Genomic DNA, 15,916 nt, shown 5'->3' with positions numbered 1-15,916 from the left:
CGCAGGCCCATTGAATATGTGTAGCTATGTATTGTGTAAATAAAAGTGATTGCTCAGTGTACATGCAATGTGTCTCTCCACCGTTGCCCCTCCCTTCACTGTGCAGTTGTGCGAACCACCCGGGTGTCACCTGTGACTTTGCTCTGGAGTCTCCTCATGTCGCAGGCCCATTGAATATGTGTAGCTATGTATTGTGTAAATCAAAGTGATTGCTCAGTGTACATGCAATGTGTCTCTCCAACCTTGTTCATTTGCGCATTAAATTAAACCAAACAGTAATATAAATCATTTTTCAAAAAATATAGAATGTCTCTGTATTTATGGTTCTGTTGGGCTGCAAAGCACGCAGACAAAATGCAAAGATGGAGTGTAAATTTCAAGTCCTGTGAGATGGCCTTAAACTGAATGTAGCTAACTAGGAATGTGTGCTCGTTCAAAGTGAAGGTCAGCTGCTTTGATTTTTTCTCGGGTGCCAGAATGGCCCACGACTCAGTATAAGGTTCTATTGTTATTTGACCTTGACAGGCCGGGACCACGTAAGAAACGATAATGAATATAATTTCAGAAACGAAAGCCATTTCATGTTCGTTCATTAGAAGAAATAACGTCGGCATAGAAGGAGTTGTATTTCGGGGCTGCCCTACGCACAGACACAATGGAAAATGCAAATATAATGTAAGTAACTCTTTAGATGAGTTTATACCGCAATTTAATTACTATACAGTAGCTTACCGCGCACTAGAACCGTCTCCTTTTACGGAAGCACCTCAAAACCTTCCTCTTTGCTTCTGCTTTCTCTCCCCCTCTCCCCTGCTACAACTGGTCCACTGTCTGCGATCTCGGTCCTGGGCCCTTCCACTCTCCACCTGCACTCCCTGTCAACCCCTGCACTGGGGGACTGTCTCAGTATCCTACAGCCCCCCCTTGACGTATAAAACCCAGTTGCACTGTCCTAGCTATGAAATAATTTCCCGACCTAATATATAAAATGAATAATTTTAATAAAGATCTGATGGTGAGACTAATTTCATTTTTTATGTTTTTCAAACAGGTACTTCATCCATTACTGTCTGTGTCACGAGTACCAGACACCGGCGGATGGCTTCTATAATCGCCAATTGCTTATCCGCGTGAACAACGTTAGCACCCTGACCATTTTGTGGGACGATCGCCAAGTACAAGTATGCCCTTACGCGGTACTAACGGCTAGATGCAACATACAGACCGTTGTGGTGGCCTAGTGCCTCGTTGTTGGAACAGCCATGCGATTATCAGTGCGACCGAAGAGCTTATTTTATCGTAAACCAACACCCTGTGTACTGCACACGAACATCGCTTGCCTCAAGACAAACTATTTTGGATCGAGAGCAAAGAAAAATGCAAATCGCTGAATATTCTCTAAAAATGTGATGTCCAATAAATGTACTTTGCCAAATGTACAATCTTGCAGTTTGCTTTTAAACCACAGTTTCATATTCCGAATTGTGGCGCTGTATTGTGAGATGATCTAAGACCCTGTGTACAGCAAAGGAACATCGCATGCCTCAAAATGAACTTTTTGGAACGTGAGCAAATAAAAATGAAAATCGCTGAATATTCTCTAAACATTTGATGTCAAATAAATGTACTTTACCAAATTTACAATCTTGCGGTTTGATTTAAAAGTACAGTTTCATATTCCGAATTGTGGCGCGCTGTGTTGTGAGCTGATCTGTGTTGATTTCCGGGTTCTGTGTGGAGTCGCGTAGAAGACGCCTGGGCGCGTTTGCCTACGCAGCACAGTCACGTCACGGATAGAGGCGGGGAATATGAATGTTTTGATAAAGTCTGTTTCAGGGGCGGGGGATTTGATTTAGTGCCGCAAAAGCAGGTGAGCCAGGGCGATGGGGGGAAATGATAGGATTATCATAAAATGGCGGCTGATTTCGAGTGCGTTAATGGACGAAAAGTCGGGTAAGGTCCATAGGAAAGTTTTCTACGATCTACCGATTTATGCGTAAAAACACATGGCCGAACCGTAGGGACAATAAAAAAAAAAGTCCCGGAACTATCCTTTAATATTTACTTTCCTCTTGCTGTACCTATCCTTCCAGTATGTGAGGGTTCTTGTACCAAAGGTTTCCCAGGGATGTCAACAAGTGCGTTATGGGCTCAGTGTCCTGGAGCTAGCGGCGGTTGAGAAATGGCTGCTGATGCGGCAGTCACCTTAATATGTGGGTGCAGGAGCTCTTTCACTGGGTCATATTAACTAATAAATCATGAAGAAGATTGCCCGTGCTGTGGCAAGCAACCTTTAGGAGAATGAGCTTGCTCTGAGGCAGGGGTGTTGCTAGGTCTGGAAAAGATCCACGGCTACACCAAGTCTGGACTGTCAGGACTCAGGGCTAGCTAGCATTTTGGTTGTAGCCCCTGAGATTCCCTCTGGGGCTACAACAAAAACACCAGTCGCTATAGTCATCTCAGAACCCCCCCCCCCCCCAGCAACGCCTTTGCTCCGAGGGAATAGTAATAAGGAACATGTTGGTTAGGAGAAGAATGTGAAATTTAAGAAGTGTTCTGTGAATGTAAACTGCCCTTTTGTTGAGTCAGGAAGAGGTCTTAGCTAACCTGTGATAGTGTGGGATTCTGCCATTTTATTTGAAGGTGGATTTGTAGTGTGTCGCGCGGTACTATTTCTGCTCCATGTTTTTGCCAAGGGAATCAAGCCTTGTGTATGGGTCTCAATGTGCCGGGATCATTTTTTAACACAGTCCCATCTGATCCACCGAACTGCTTGGAGAGATTCAGTGGACCAATCGGAGCCCTAGAATATCTAGGGAGATGTGACAAAGCCCAGCTCACATTTTGGGTCCCTGTGGGTAATGCTTGACTGTTAGAAGGAGAAACAGGGCTAAGCCACGTTAGGAAAGAATAATAGAGCTTCTGCTGGAGCCACTGACAGTAGGTTTTACATTGTATTCCCTGCGTGTGACATTATATTTTGTCTATGCCTGTTTTGTGCGGTTCCTTAAAGTACAACTTGTGAAACCATTTGCAATATTTTTTAATTTTTGTAATCCCTTTGCCTTATCTTTCCTCATTCAACTTCTAAAATAAAAACAAATATAAAAGGGACGCTGTGTAAAGCCCATTGGGAAAACCTTCTTGTGCTACTACTACAATCTTCTTTCACCACAAATAGTTGGCACACTCAGTTGCAGTCGTGGGCTTTATATCCATCCCCCAAACCATTTTACGATTTTCCTGTCACTTTGTTTCACAAACCCATAGAAATCAGATTGGCTGGCAGACAGGAACTGAGGACCTCTGACCTGCATCCATCAACACCACAGGTTTCTTATCTGCCTCTTCCACTTTCCCACCAATGACCCCCCTACTTTTTCTCAGAGAGCCAAGCACAGCGAGGCCATCAGCGGTGGGAGAAGAGCGATATACCAGACCACTTACATTACACTATATTACTGGGATGGACATGAGTGAGGCATGGATAATGGGGTACTGGGACGAGGAAGAGAGCGGTGGGTGCAATAGGTAGTTTGATGAGGAAGGGATAATGGGTTGCTGGAATGAGGAAGAGGGAGCCGGGGGTAGTGCAAAGAATTACTAATCAAATAATGGGACCAGGAAAGGTGAGGCAGAGTAATAGGGAACTTGGACAAAGAAGACTGAGGTGGGGCAAAGGGGGAAGTGGGTCGAGGAAGTGGATGGCAGGGGAATGCAATGGATTACTAATGAGGTACTGTGACAAGGAAATGGAACGCGGGTTAATGGAACAAATATTAATTGGGTCGGGGACAAAGAAAATGAGAGGAAGGGTTAAGGCAATGGATTACTAATGGGGTAATGGGACGAGGCTGAGTGAGGCAGGAGCAATTGGGTTCTGGAACAAGAAAAATTGAGTCAGGGTAATGCAATGGATTACTAATGGGGTACTGGTACAAGGGAGGGGGACGCAGGGGCAATGCAGCAGATCACTTATGGGGAACTATCCACCTAAATCATGTGTCCTGTACTGTCAATGGTGTGATTGTAGACAGCATGGGTACCCCACTAAATTCCATACCTTGCACCGTCCATGACCAGCCCTTACACAGCATAACTATGCCCTAAATTACATATACTGGAATGTACAGTTCAAGCTTTAGACAGCAGAGCCATGCCCTTAAACCTCATCTCCTGCACCGTTATGGTCACGCTCTAGACAGCAGAGCTATCCCCATCAATAGCATGTACCATACACTGTCAAGCTTTAGACAGCAGAGGTAACCCCCTACATCACACGTTCAGCACTGTACTGTGTCATGATGGAAAAAGCAAACATACCGCCCTAAATCACACATCCTGCACGGTACATGGCCAGGCCATAGGCAACAGAATTATCTCCTTACATTGTATGTACTGTACAGTGCATGCTCAAGCTTTGGACAGCAAAGCTGTCCCTCTAAATGAAGAGCCCAATCACCACAAGAAAAGTGGAAAATGACGAGGCGACCAAAGGGTGTCCAGATGTCCAAAACACGTCTTTTTCATGTCTTTTTGGCCTGTGTGACAAGGGTTTTAGGGCTTATTGGAGACAGCAGGGTAGAACCATGGGAGGAATAAACAGGGATTCTGGCCCTTGCTGCAACCTGAACGAGCAGGCATTCTGGTCTTTCCACCGACCAATGCCTGACAAGTGCCTGACAAATACCTCTTGCCCTGGCCAAGACATGCCCTGGCCTTGACGGTCAATATTTCCAGCAGGCCACAGAGCACAGCACCCGAGCGCGCTAGAGTGAGGTTTGAGGCATCTCTCAGCCTGGAAACCAGTATACTAAGGCAAAATGGGTGACTGCGGCCCTCGAGTTTCAAGTAGCCTTTTCTCTAAACCAAAGGTTCTTGCCTCCCATAACTGTTAGCAAGTAGCTTATAGTAATTGAGTGGAGTTTCCAGACTGCTCCTTCCCCACATCTGCCAGCTTGCAGATGTTTGTTTTGTTGCACGAGGGATGCAAAGTACCTTAGACAGAGAGAGAGTGAGAGAGAGAGAGGCAGGCAATGTGAGCTAGTGAAATGAGACCTGTGTGCAAGAGGCTAGTATTTTCTCTAATTAGATAAAGTTGGCACACTGAGTTGCAGCCACTAAATGCATACTCTGCCCCCATACAATTGTGCGATTGTATTTTTGATACTGCTTCTACTCTCTCATCACAAACGTTGGCAAACTCTTTTACAACCATTGAATGTACACCTGCCTGCACACACGTTTATAATTTTCTTTGTGTTTTTAATAATATTTAGAGACATACCAAAAAGTAGGTAGGAGCACTCAGTTACATCTATTTAATTTACCATCCTTCCTCTAAACAATTCAGTGAGATTCTTTTTGCTACTACTAGCCTACATAATTTCACTGAATATCATCTCCTGGCTGCCTCCAAACAATTCTGGAATTAGCCCCTCACTCCCTAGTTACTGGTAAGAAGTGTTGCATCTGTTTATGCTGTGCAAGGAGGACATTGGGATTCTCCTCTTCCCTAGAATGGATGTGTAAACCAATGCGTGGCAGAACCGCCTACATGTTAACTCCAACGAAATGCTGTTAATGGTGCCCCTGGTATAACCATTGTCTGTAATACCTCCAGTCCCCCATGGACTCCAAAGGAACACTGGAATGGGGAATAACCGCAATCACATCCACCAGTGGCATTGTTAATTCAGCACTACTATTGTCACTAAATACTCAATGAGTCCCTAGTAGTTCACAGGAAGCCAAGAACAGTTTTACAGACGTAGGAAGAGCAGACGTCGGCTTTACTTGGCTGGTAGACCCTTTTAGGAAGATGGAAAACTTGATTCCATTTGGAAAAGGTAAAGTAATCTGCAGTTGATCAATGCTTTGCTCTATGATGTATACAACGCTCTGTTGCTCCTGTGCTAGGTTTGTGCTACACACATATATATTAATAATGATAACAACAATCATAATACCAACATTGCATTGGGCCTCATTGTACGATTGGTGGTATCTAGGTGGTAAATCTGCTGAGATACAACCAAACGGTGAGTGCTATTACTGCCAGATTACAAGTGGCAGTGTTAGTCCCCAATTAATTGGAGTCGATAAGACCCCATGGGGCATTTTGGCAGAATGATCACAGCAGTAATTATGCCAGTGGCAATTCTCCAAAAATTGGATGGAAAGTTGTCAGACTTACCTCCAAATCATGGCTGGAGCTGAATCCTCCATCTTTCCGCCAAACTCATATTTGGACTATGCAGTATTGCGGCGGTATACGGTAATACCATCGCATTTAACCCGCATTTAACCCGCAACGCTCAACTCGTAATGTGGCCCAATAATTGAGCCAAACACTCTTCAGTGGAGCGGCCAGTCCAGCAGCCCAGAGACTGTATGAAGAGGACACAGGTGTGTGTGAAATGGAGGATTGCAGCTCAGCTTGAGGGGTTGATGGGCAGAAGAGGAGCATGAAAGCAAAGAAACGTTATAGAGAGTAAGGAACTGGAGAATGAGACATTCACTGAAGCCAAGTGAATGGAATATAGCGGGTCTATCAATTGGTGGAAAGAGACCAACCCTCTCCCCGTACCCCTCACTACTACACAACACAGTAATCGGCAGCCCTGCTTTGCAACAGTATGGCTACTGTCACGCAATGCCTTTTCAATGCATAATCGCAACCTGTTCCACACATGTTAGTGTGGATGCTATTTCCTGCATCCACAGGTGAGTCCAGCGATGGATTCTGTGCCAACACGGCAAAGCAGAACTACTCGCGAGTTCAAAGGGACACAGTACCATTTCCACCCGTCATTTCCACGTTAACGCATAAAACATCACGACCGGGAACAGGCCATTATCACAGAAAGAATTACCTTTCAGGTGACTTATGGGCATAAAAAGGGCCTCTGCCATACTTTCATTGAAGATAACATTTTTTATTGTACCCTGTGATGCCAGTGAACTACTCCCCAAGGAGCGATCCGATCCTCCCTGGTGCAGGCACAAATAATATGTCCTCGCTCACTCAGGTCAACTCTCAGGATCTTAAGGAGAGCATCGGGGGTATCCAGTGAAATCATTGCCCAAAAAAATATAGTCAGTGAAAATACCTCTGCAGTGAAAAAGTTGCCAAGCAAAAAGTATTGTATTGTACTGTAGTCATTTATATAGCGCCATTGGACCAAAGTCTAGGTATGTGAAACGTTCTAAGAGTAGACTTTAAGGTGCATGTGTGCATTTGGCCGATATTGGGACTTAGGAGGGCTGGGTAGGCTCCAGTAAGCTGTCCAAGAGGTCAGGTATGTGGCTGGTTGCTGTGGGGGGGTCATGACAGAGCGCTAGTGCAGGAAGCGCACTGTGTACCCAGCTAGACCGAATTTGGCATAGGTTATCACTTCATTCTAATGGCAGAGGTGTTGAAGCAAGTTTGGCGTTTCAGTGTGAAAAGTTATCTGGCAAGCTAGACTGAATTTGTCATAACTGTATCTGTATTCTAGCGTGCGTGGATGGAAAGCGGTGCCTGCGACAGATGTCCACAGAAGTGGTGCGTTTATTCATACCTTAAACTCAGAAGGAGTTTATCTTCTATGCCGCTGTGTGCAGTTTTTCTGGCACTATGGGCCGGCTACCCCTAAGTCTCCCATGGTGATAGGATGGTTGTCCATCTTCTCCCACTGATCCACCAAAATTGTAGTGCTTTTAGGGTAATTTTTAGGGTTAAGGATGGCTTTGTGGGCTTCTGATTACCTGGTTTAGGAGTACGATGGCGATTAGGGTTAGAGTTAGAGTAGAGATTTTGGTTGGAATTAGGGTAGGAGTTAGGTACATGACTGGTTAGTGCAAGGCTGGTGATGCTGGGTTTGGTTAGTCTTTTGGGTAGATTACGTGTCAGGGTAAGTGGTAGGGTAGGGGTTATGGAAAGGCTACGCTTCATAGTGTAATGGTTTGGGTTAGTGTTGAAGAAAGCAATAGGGGAGTTGGGGAGGGTTGGTGATGTTTAGCTTTAGGGTAAGAGTTGCATTTAGGGTAAGGCTAAGTTTAGGATTAGAGAAAGGGTTAGGGTTAGGGAAAGGGCTATGCCATTTGTGGTGAGCTGCTGATGGGGTTTAAGTTAGGTTCACTGTTCATTTTGCATTGATTTTGTATTGAGTAACATGAAAATAAAATGCCTTTACTGCGCTGAAGGATTTGCGTTCTTAAGAGTTAAGGGTAATATTAGAGTTAGAGGAAGGTTTAGGAATGGAGTTATGATGATTGTGGAGGTTTTGTTAAAGTTTAGGCTATTTTTGGGGTTACAGCCTTGTAACTTTGTGTATTTAAAAAGAGCTTTTTTGGTGACCTTATTACTGGTAACATTTTCACACTTTGCATTGATTGTCTTAAATTACTACATTTTTGAAAACGATATTTTGCTGGCTACATTTTCCTATGACTCCATTTTCCTGGGGACATTTTCAACATCGAACCGCATGGGGGGATTTCAAAGCTCTCATATTAAGGAGACATGGGGCACATGCAGACAGTTCCAGAGGCCTCTGGGAATAGTCACGACTAGGGATGGGTTTACTATGCATGCTATCCTGTCTCAAGATTATAGGGAGGCCTTTTTTGAGACATTAATTTTAAAACGTCTTATTGCTGTCAGATGCTTCGGGGTATCCCACAGTGTACCCTTAACGTTCCCTCTTCACGACACTTTCAGATGATCCAGTGCGCTTTGGTGAGGGTTGTTCGATTAGGAAGGTCTAACATGGAGGAAGAGCTACCAGTCCCTGGACTTTGGAGTTGATGTTCATCTTCGGAGACCGTATTTTATGCTGTTCCTTGATAAAAGCTCCAGCTGCATGATGGGAACTTGGATGTCACCGACTCCTTTTGAAGTCCATTGAGTTGGAAGCCAGGTCAGCATTAGGCGTATGACCCACTAGTTCAGGGTTACCAATTATGGGCGATGGGCAAGGGGGAGGTGAAGGTTAAAGACGGGCATTAGCCCAGAAGCCATGTGGAAGAGGAGGGGCCGGTCTCCATGTCAAAGTTCAAAGTTTCATGACATGAGAACAGGGCCACTGAGTGATTGCATGACTTGGACAGGTTACCGTAATGTTGGTCAAGTGGGAGTAGCCAGGATTAAACACCAGCTAATTTTTCTATTTTTTGTGTTATGTAAGATTTTGCATTTTTTTGTTATTGTGTTTAATTATTGTATACATGTTAAAAAAAATATACAAAAAAGGACCCAGATTAACCCCAAAGTGTACCTGCACATATCATTACCAACCCCTCATATATATATATACTTAAACAATTAGGAGACTAAACATACACACACCGAACTGCCATTTTATCAGAGAGATAATTTAATAAATGTGTGCTGAACTGGGGAAGAATAATCAAAAGAAAGGTGCTGTGAATACCTACATTTCAAAGGCTTCAGGGGAGATATCTATGATTGATATTCTTACTATGTACTGCACAGTTCATTCAAGATGAGAGATTGATTTCAGCAGAAATAGCAGAAGGACAAAGAGAACCTGAGAGCTCCGGCTATAGAAGAGAGTGCGAAGAGTGAATGGTGGAGGCCATGTTGAATCATTGTATGCATGTCCATGCGTTATTATGGCTAGGTGTTGCTTGTAGGAGTACCAAATTGACTATATTAACAGATAGCCTGTTAAACTGTCCGGGCTAATCTAATTCCAGGGCGCAAAATTCAAGACGTGCAATTTGGCGTAAATTTATACAGGTTTGACTTCTGATTGCCCACTGATAACTCACAGTTATTGTCTTACAAATAATGACATTTAATATTACGCCCTGGAAGAGCAGATTGATGAAAGGCGCGTATATACCACATGCCACGGTATGACTTCTGCAAAAGTCTATACTAATTACCAATTAACCTTTGAAGCCTCCACCTTAACAAACAAAACATTTCCGCCACACTACTATAACACTGCAACAATGCATGCCAAACACCACTGGCAACAATTTCAAGACACATGACATCCATGCATGAACCCGGCTGTCACCGCGCTAACTCACACCTAACATGGAACATACTACTTCAGGGTATGACACCTGTTCTCAAGGACTGTCAGGCCTCCAAAAAACAGCTAGAAGCATGCTCGTACCAGGATCCCGGCTTCTTACAATCTGCATGCATCTACACTGCAGCCACAGCTACCTTGCCCTCCCATCTCTACTCCTACCAATTTCCCAATCAAACTCAACCCAACTGATCTCATGTAGGTCCCTCAGCACCAAGAGGACATGAAAATGGCCGTGGCTTTTCTATAGGAGACCCAAAACAGTAATACATTAGCAACTTGTCGGAGGCAGCCTCCGCTTTCTAACTGACCAAACATGTCAGATCCTACCCGTCATAAAACGCATGCTGTATCAACTCACCGTTTGAGTCTTCTGTTCCTCGGGGAATATTTGGGTTTTCTGTCGAGAGAAAAAAGAAAGTTGTAATTGTGAATTGTACTGCATGCGCGGGTGCACATCGCGGTGCCTGGGGGCATCAGGGCAGGGAACACGAAAGGGCAGACGCTGAGCTTCATTTCACAATCCTCCTGTGCAGAGCCCTGGGCCAGTGTCTCACTAGCAACCAGACATGAGGAGTGTAGGGTTCCACCAGCACCTGTAGTATCTCTGGCACCTGGAGACTAGGCTTCTTTCCAATGGCAGCTCTTGGGAAAACCTGGAGGTAAATCCTCCAACTCACAGCCGAAAAATTCTGCTGTGGTAATTCTGCCAAAAAAGCCCCATTGAGCCCACGGGCTCAAATTAAATGGGGGATTACCCCGCCACCACCACTTGTAATCTGGCGGAAATTCCGATGGACCATGAGACGTTAACAGTAATTTACTTTGGTGGTATCTGGGCGGATACCACCAAACTTGTAACAAGGCCCATGTGCGAAGACTGTGCACTTGCTTGTGATTAATAAAAAAATTGGGAGACATAGGTAATTATCATACACAAAACCTCTGGTAGGGGGAACAATGGGCTCATTACAACTTTGCTGGTAATATGAAGACATATCGGCACATTACCACACCAGAAAATGACAAGTTAGCCAGTGGGGTGGACGAAATTACCGCTAGCTAAAAGCTGGAGGTAATTCTGCCATCCTACCAGGGAAAAAGGAACCGGTATTACTGCTCCTATGGGACTCTATGCAATGGGGATTTACTGCCCTTACCGCCACTTATAATCTGGCGGAAATTCCGCCAGACCAAGTGGCCGTTACGCCAAATTCTGTTTGCTGGTATCCTGGCAGATTTATCAACAGGATACCAGCAAACTTATAATGAGTCCCAAATGCGCCACTCCACCCACAAGTGTATTTTTGCATATCCAGTGATGATATTCCCACTGTACCCTGGTGATTTGAAACATTCTTGCACAGTGTATTAGTTGATCGTTTCAATATGAGTGTGTTATGAGGATACGGGTTCGGTGGGCACCAGACGTCCAGAAATGACAGTGTTTTGGCTCCTTCATACTGTTTTATATGAATGCAGGATGGGCCAAATGCCAAGTCTGGAGCTTTCTTAGTGGCCTTTCAGAAATGTTGTCACATTTAAAAATGACACATTTGGCATTTTGTTTTGCAAAGGCAAAAAAAGATCTGCTCAGACCCTGTGTTCCAGCCATGCAAAGCTGTGGATTGTAGGTGACATTTCGTTATGGTGGGAGGCCTGTGTACTAAGAGTGTCACCGTTACTATAGATGACTGACTTTGCCTTACTGCTACATCTGGTTTCCTTGACAACCAGAGGTGGTACCGAGTTCATGGCAATAGGCCATTTTCTGATCTGCTGGATGTCTGAAATTACTTTACAAGTCCCACTGGCTTGGTTGTTCTGTCAACAAATCACCATATTTTGTTACAGGCTAATCCATCTGCGTTTTCAACCACGCCTGCCTCAACTGAGCATTACTGCTTGAGTGGGCATCTAGAAAGTAATGCTTGCAGGTCTCTGGAACTAAAAGAGGGTCTCGATCAGGCTTTTGCTTGCACGTGCCAATAGTGCAGGGGTCTGCAACCGTTGCCTCTTCAGATATTTTGGACTACAACTCCCATCACTCCAGCCAGCATAGTCAATGATGAGGGACTATGGGAGTCATACTTAAAAACATCTGGCCAGAAAAGGTTGCAGACCCCGCAATAGCACATCATGAATTAAATATTTGGCGTTATTATCAGGCAAATTGATGTGACTCTGTTTATTGGCCTCAGAAAGAATAGAGCCTGTGACTGCAGGTTGCACACGACTCTCCAGTGCTTAACTTGCTGAGGCACTTTACCGGCCACCAGTACGTCTAGGTTATTCAGGATTGATTCTGATCCTGGTAATCTGGTGTTCTGGTCTAGATGTATCTGTTTAATCCAGGCTAATACAGTTGCATGTCCCCAGAAACCTTTCGTACATGGCGCCATACAGTCTCGGGAGGATAGCTCAGGGGCAACGCGCTCATCTTGGAAGTAAGACAACACATAGCAACATAGGTTTGATCCCCGGGTCCGTGCTTAGATTCCTCTTTCTATTAAGCGCATTATAAATAACCAATTATTATTATTATTAGAGGTATGATATGGCACGGAAAGAACCTGAGCGTTTTGCAACTGGAAATTGATTGAGTCCTCCTGGTGATTGGTATCTTATCAAAGGAGCTGATCCAGCTACAGATACCCATAGACCTTGCCAAGAAAGTCTGTGAGCCCTGCTCTAACCTCTCCACAACTGCACAGGCCCTGGTGGCACCGAAATAAAGGAAGGGAAATCCTTGAAGCAGAGACCAATAAATGGTACTCCACTGAGGACATGTGGACAGGTCGAATGGGCATTTCAGAAATCAGGCCTACCTTGCAAAACACACTGCTGGATGGTTACCAGGTTCAGTAAAATAACCAGTCGCTATATAAAACAAAATGTTTCAGTCAAGGTCACTGGAACACGATTAAAACGCTTCACAAATATCCCCTTATTCTTTGGTCTTAGTCCTAATGTGAGGGTTCAATTTCCGCAGGCCACACACAAAACCTTGCACCGTGGATTGCAGCCCAAAAGGTTGCAATCCCACGGGTGCAACCTTTTGGGGCGTGGCCCTCTTCCCTTTCATGACAGGTCACCCTGCCCCGAACAACCGGGGACCACTATGCGGCCCCCTCTGGCCCCTCTCCACCGCTCTCGCCCCCTCCTGCACGTACCTGCTGCGGGCTCCTGCCGCAGGATCCTGGATTCCCACTCACAATCCGCAGTATGCCTATGACCTTTCATGCCTAGGTACAATCAAGTTTGTGGTTTGTGGGCAACAAAATAAAAAAAATCAAATCATCACAGGCACATGTGCACTCTGGCCAGTGTCTTGCATGGCGTACCAAAGACGATGAGCCTGGTGTGGGTGTCGGTGGATCCCAGCGGGTTCTGAGCCGTGCAACGGTACATGGAGCCATTCAGCTCGGCCGGCACCCTCTCGAGAACCAGCTCCTTCCCATCATGCTCAGTGCTTCCGTCCAGGAGCCGGCCGCCCACACGCGTCCAGGTTAAGAGGGGCTCTGGGAAAACGTCATTCTGAAGCAAAGGGAAAGAGAATTGATTGTCACAAGTTGAGACAAGACTCTGCAATACTGAGATGCGTGTACTCATTTACTCATTGAAAATACCATTGACAGTAGTATGCAGCAGAAAACAAACCTCCCGCACGACAATGTACACACCATATACCCATGTGAAGACACTTATCAAGGCGATCCAACCCAAAACCTGGATATGAGCAGAAGAAGCGCCTATTAAAGTTCTCACTCAGGAACACCCACTTCAAACCAAGACATCCATCATATAGTGTAGAACAGGAATGATCTTTTCATTAGACTGGTCTGTATAATCCATGTAAAGAAAATGAGAATTAAACTCCTGAAGCTTACTTAGCAAACATGCATTAGGAAGATTGAGTTCCCAAAGTGTTAACACAGTGACCGTTTTTATAGTAGCAATGAGAACTGTCTCTTAGGGTCTAATTCACTTACCACGTGCAAAGTGACTTTGCACTGCCATCAAACACGCTGAACCGGGCCTAATTCACAGAGCGGTGCGAAGGGTATCTTTTCAGAGCAAAGTCACTTTGCACTGCAAAAGTACTATTTGCACAACGCTAAATGGGCCTAATTTAAAAAAGCACTAAGTAGAGCCGATTTAGTGCTTTTTTTTGGACAAATACACTTTGCACTGCTCTGTGAATTAGGCTCGGTTTAACGCGTTCGTTGGCAGTGCAAAGTCACTTTAATCGCGCTAAACGTTCCATAAATTAGGGTCTAAGGGTCCGATTCATGGAATCATGCACATTTTTCCCACAAGTCCTGCATGCTGAAAACGAGCCTGCACGAGCCGGCGAGCAGATAAAAATCTGCATGCGATGCGTATTCAGGCATTCTATGCGCATTATACCCTTATGTGCAAGTCGCGGCCGGAACGCCCCCAACATGCCGCACATGCAGAGACAAAACAACCAGAAACTGCCACATTTGCGTGCACTCCAGATGCAAATATATGCTCGCCGAAATCAGTGCCTGGGGTCCTCCGCAAGCAGGCCTGCACCTCGGGGACCCTGAGAGCGTCCCCCGTGACTGTCACCGTCACCCTAACAACATGCACAGCATTTATCATTAATTGTGAAAACCTGAGAACCCCGTAAAACATTCCTGCACCCCAGTGCGCTGTGTACACACACCCCAACGTATGATCGGAAACCCTGTCTGCTCGCACGCACCCCTCAATCCGACATGCAAACACACCACCTCCATATTTGCGCATCCACCGGGTGAGTACTTACGCCTGCTTTCAGCTGGCATAGAGTTCGAGGGCTGTGCGTGGGTTTTTTGCAGGGAAGAGGATGCACGGTCAAATCAATGAATTCGCTTTCACATGCACTGCTGTGGGCGTCCAAGGGACTGCCTGCAGGTCGTCCCTCGGCAAGCCCACTTTTGAGTAAGTTCTTCCGTGTTCTGCCCAAGTATCCGCCCTCTGCACAGGCCTCGCCCACGACCTGTGTGGAGACTCATGCAAGGCCCGTGACAGCTCGCAGAGTTGTGCCGAGCCTGCGCAAATGCCACACAAGTGGAGGGTTATGCTTTTCATAAGGTTCAGCACGCCAGCCTTTACCTAATGGTAACAGCCCACATTCTGAGCTCTTCATCATTTCGTCAAATGTCTGCTCATCGAATGCTTTATCCACCCCCCCCCCCACCCACCCCATGTAAATGCTTACACGCCATCATCCGGCCCCACCTGTCTCTTTCTCAGTTATTCCTTTCACAGGCCACAGTTGGAAATGAAGAAGAGACCCTAAGAGTTCCTCTTGCCATCTTCATGCTGTGCAACTTTGTATTTTTTATTTTCTCTTGAGGGATGACTTGCACTGTCTGTCGTTGCCCCTGAGCTATCCTCCTGAGACAGTCATAGAAATGAACCATGCTGCCACACTGACAGTATCTAAGCACGCATGATCATCAATTATAGAAGCATCCTACATCCATATGACCGGATTCACTGTATCTATCCAACCAAATGAATTATATAACCATAATCCATAATCATTCAAACTAGCCAACCATACTAACTCAACCCTACTACATACATATGCAACTACAACTGCTCCAACAACACAACTTAACTATACAGAACTAGTTATCCCAAGAAACCCAAGAAAACTCACCCCGTTCATTGTGACATGTCACATACATCTATGGGCAACACAAACAACAGCAATGACAGCGATTAATAATGCGCACACCTCCCCCCCCCCACACACACTCACACAAGGATTACCATGTGGGCACTTGTGGGCTCCTATTCTCTTCTGCCTCGATATCCCTACACTATCCTGTGGTTTATGGGTGGAAACC

General features: G+C 45.4%; 1 protein-coding gene across 1 annotated transcript in view; it reads right to left on the bottom strand.

Annotated features, from left to right (window-relative positions):
* The window catches only part of IGSF21 (immunoglobin superfamily member 21), a 2,012,705-nt gene that overhangs the window by 23,838 nt on the left and 1,972,951 nt on the right, over positions 1-15,916 (bottom strand). The window contains exons 8-9 of the mRNA XM_069610317.1: positions 13,394-13,586; positions 10,411-10,449 (exon numbers count right to left, since the gene is read on the bottom strand). Coding sequence (XP_069466418.1) covers positions 10,411-10,449; positions 13,394-13,586 — 232 coding nt within the window. The remainder of the gene's footprint in view (positions 1-10,410; positions 10,450-13,393; positions 13,587-15,916) is intronic.

This window comes from Ambystoma mexicanum, chromosome 8 (genome assembly GCF_040938575.1).
Source record: "Ambystoma mexicanum isolate Mex_15411 chromosome 8, UKY_AmexF1_1, whole genome shotgun sequence".
NCBI classification, from domain to species: domain Eukaryota; kingdom Metazoa; phylum Chordata; class Amphibia; order Caudata; family Ambystomatidae; genus Ambystoma; species Ambystoma mexicanum.
The sequence above is the reverse complement of the archived record's forward strand: the minus strand, read 5'-3'. Positions and strand labels throughout refer to the sequence as shown.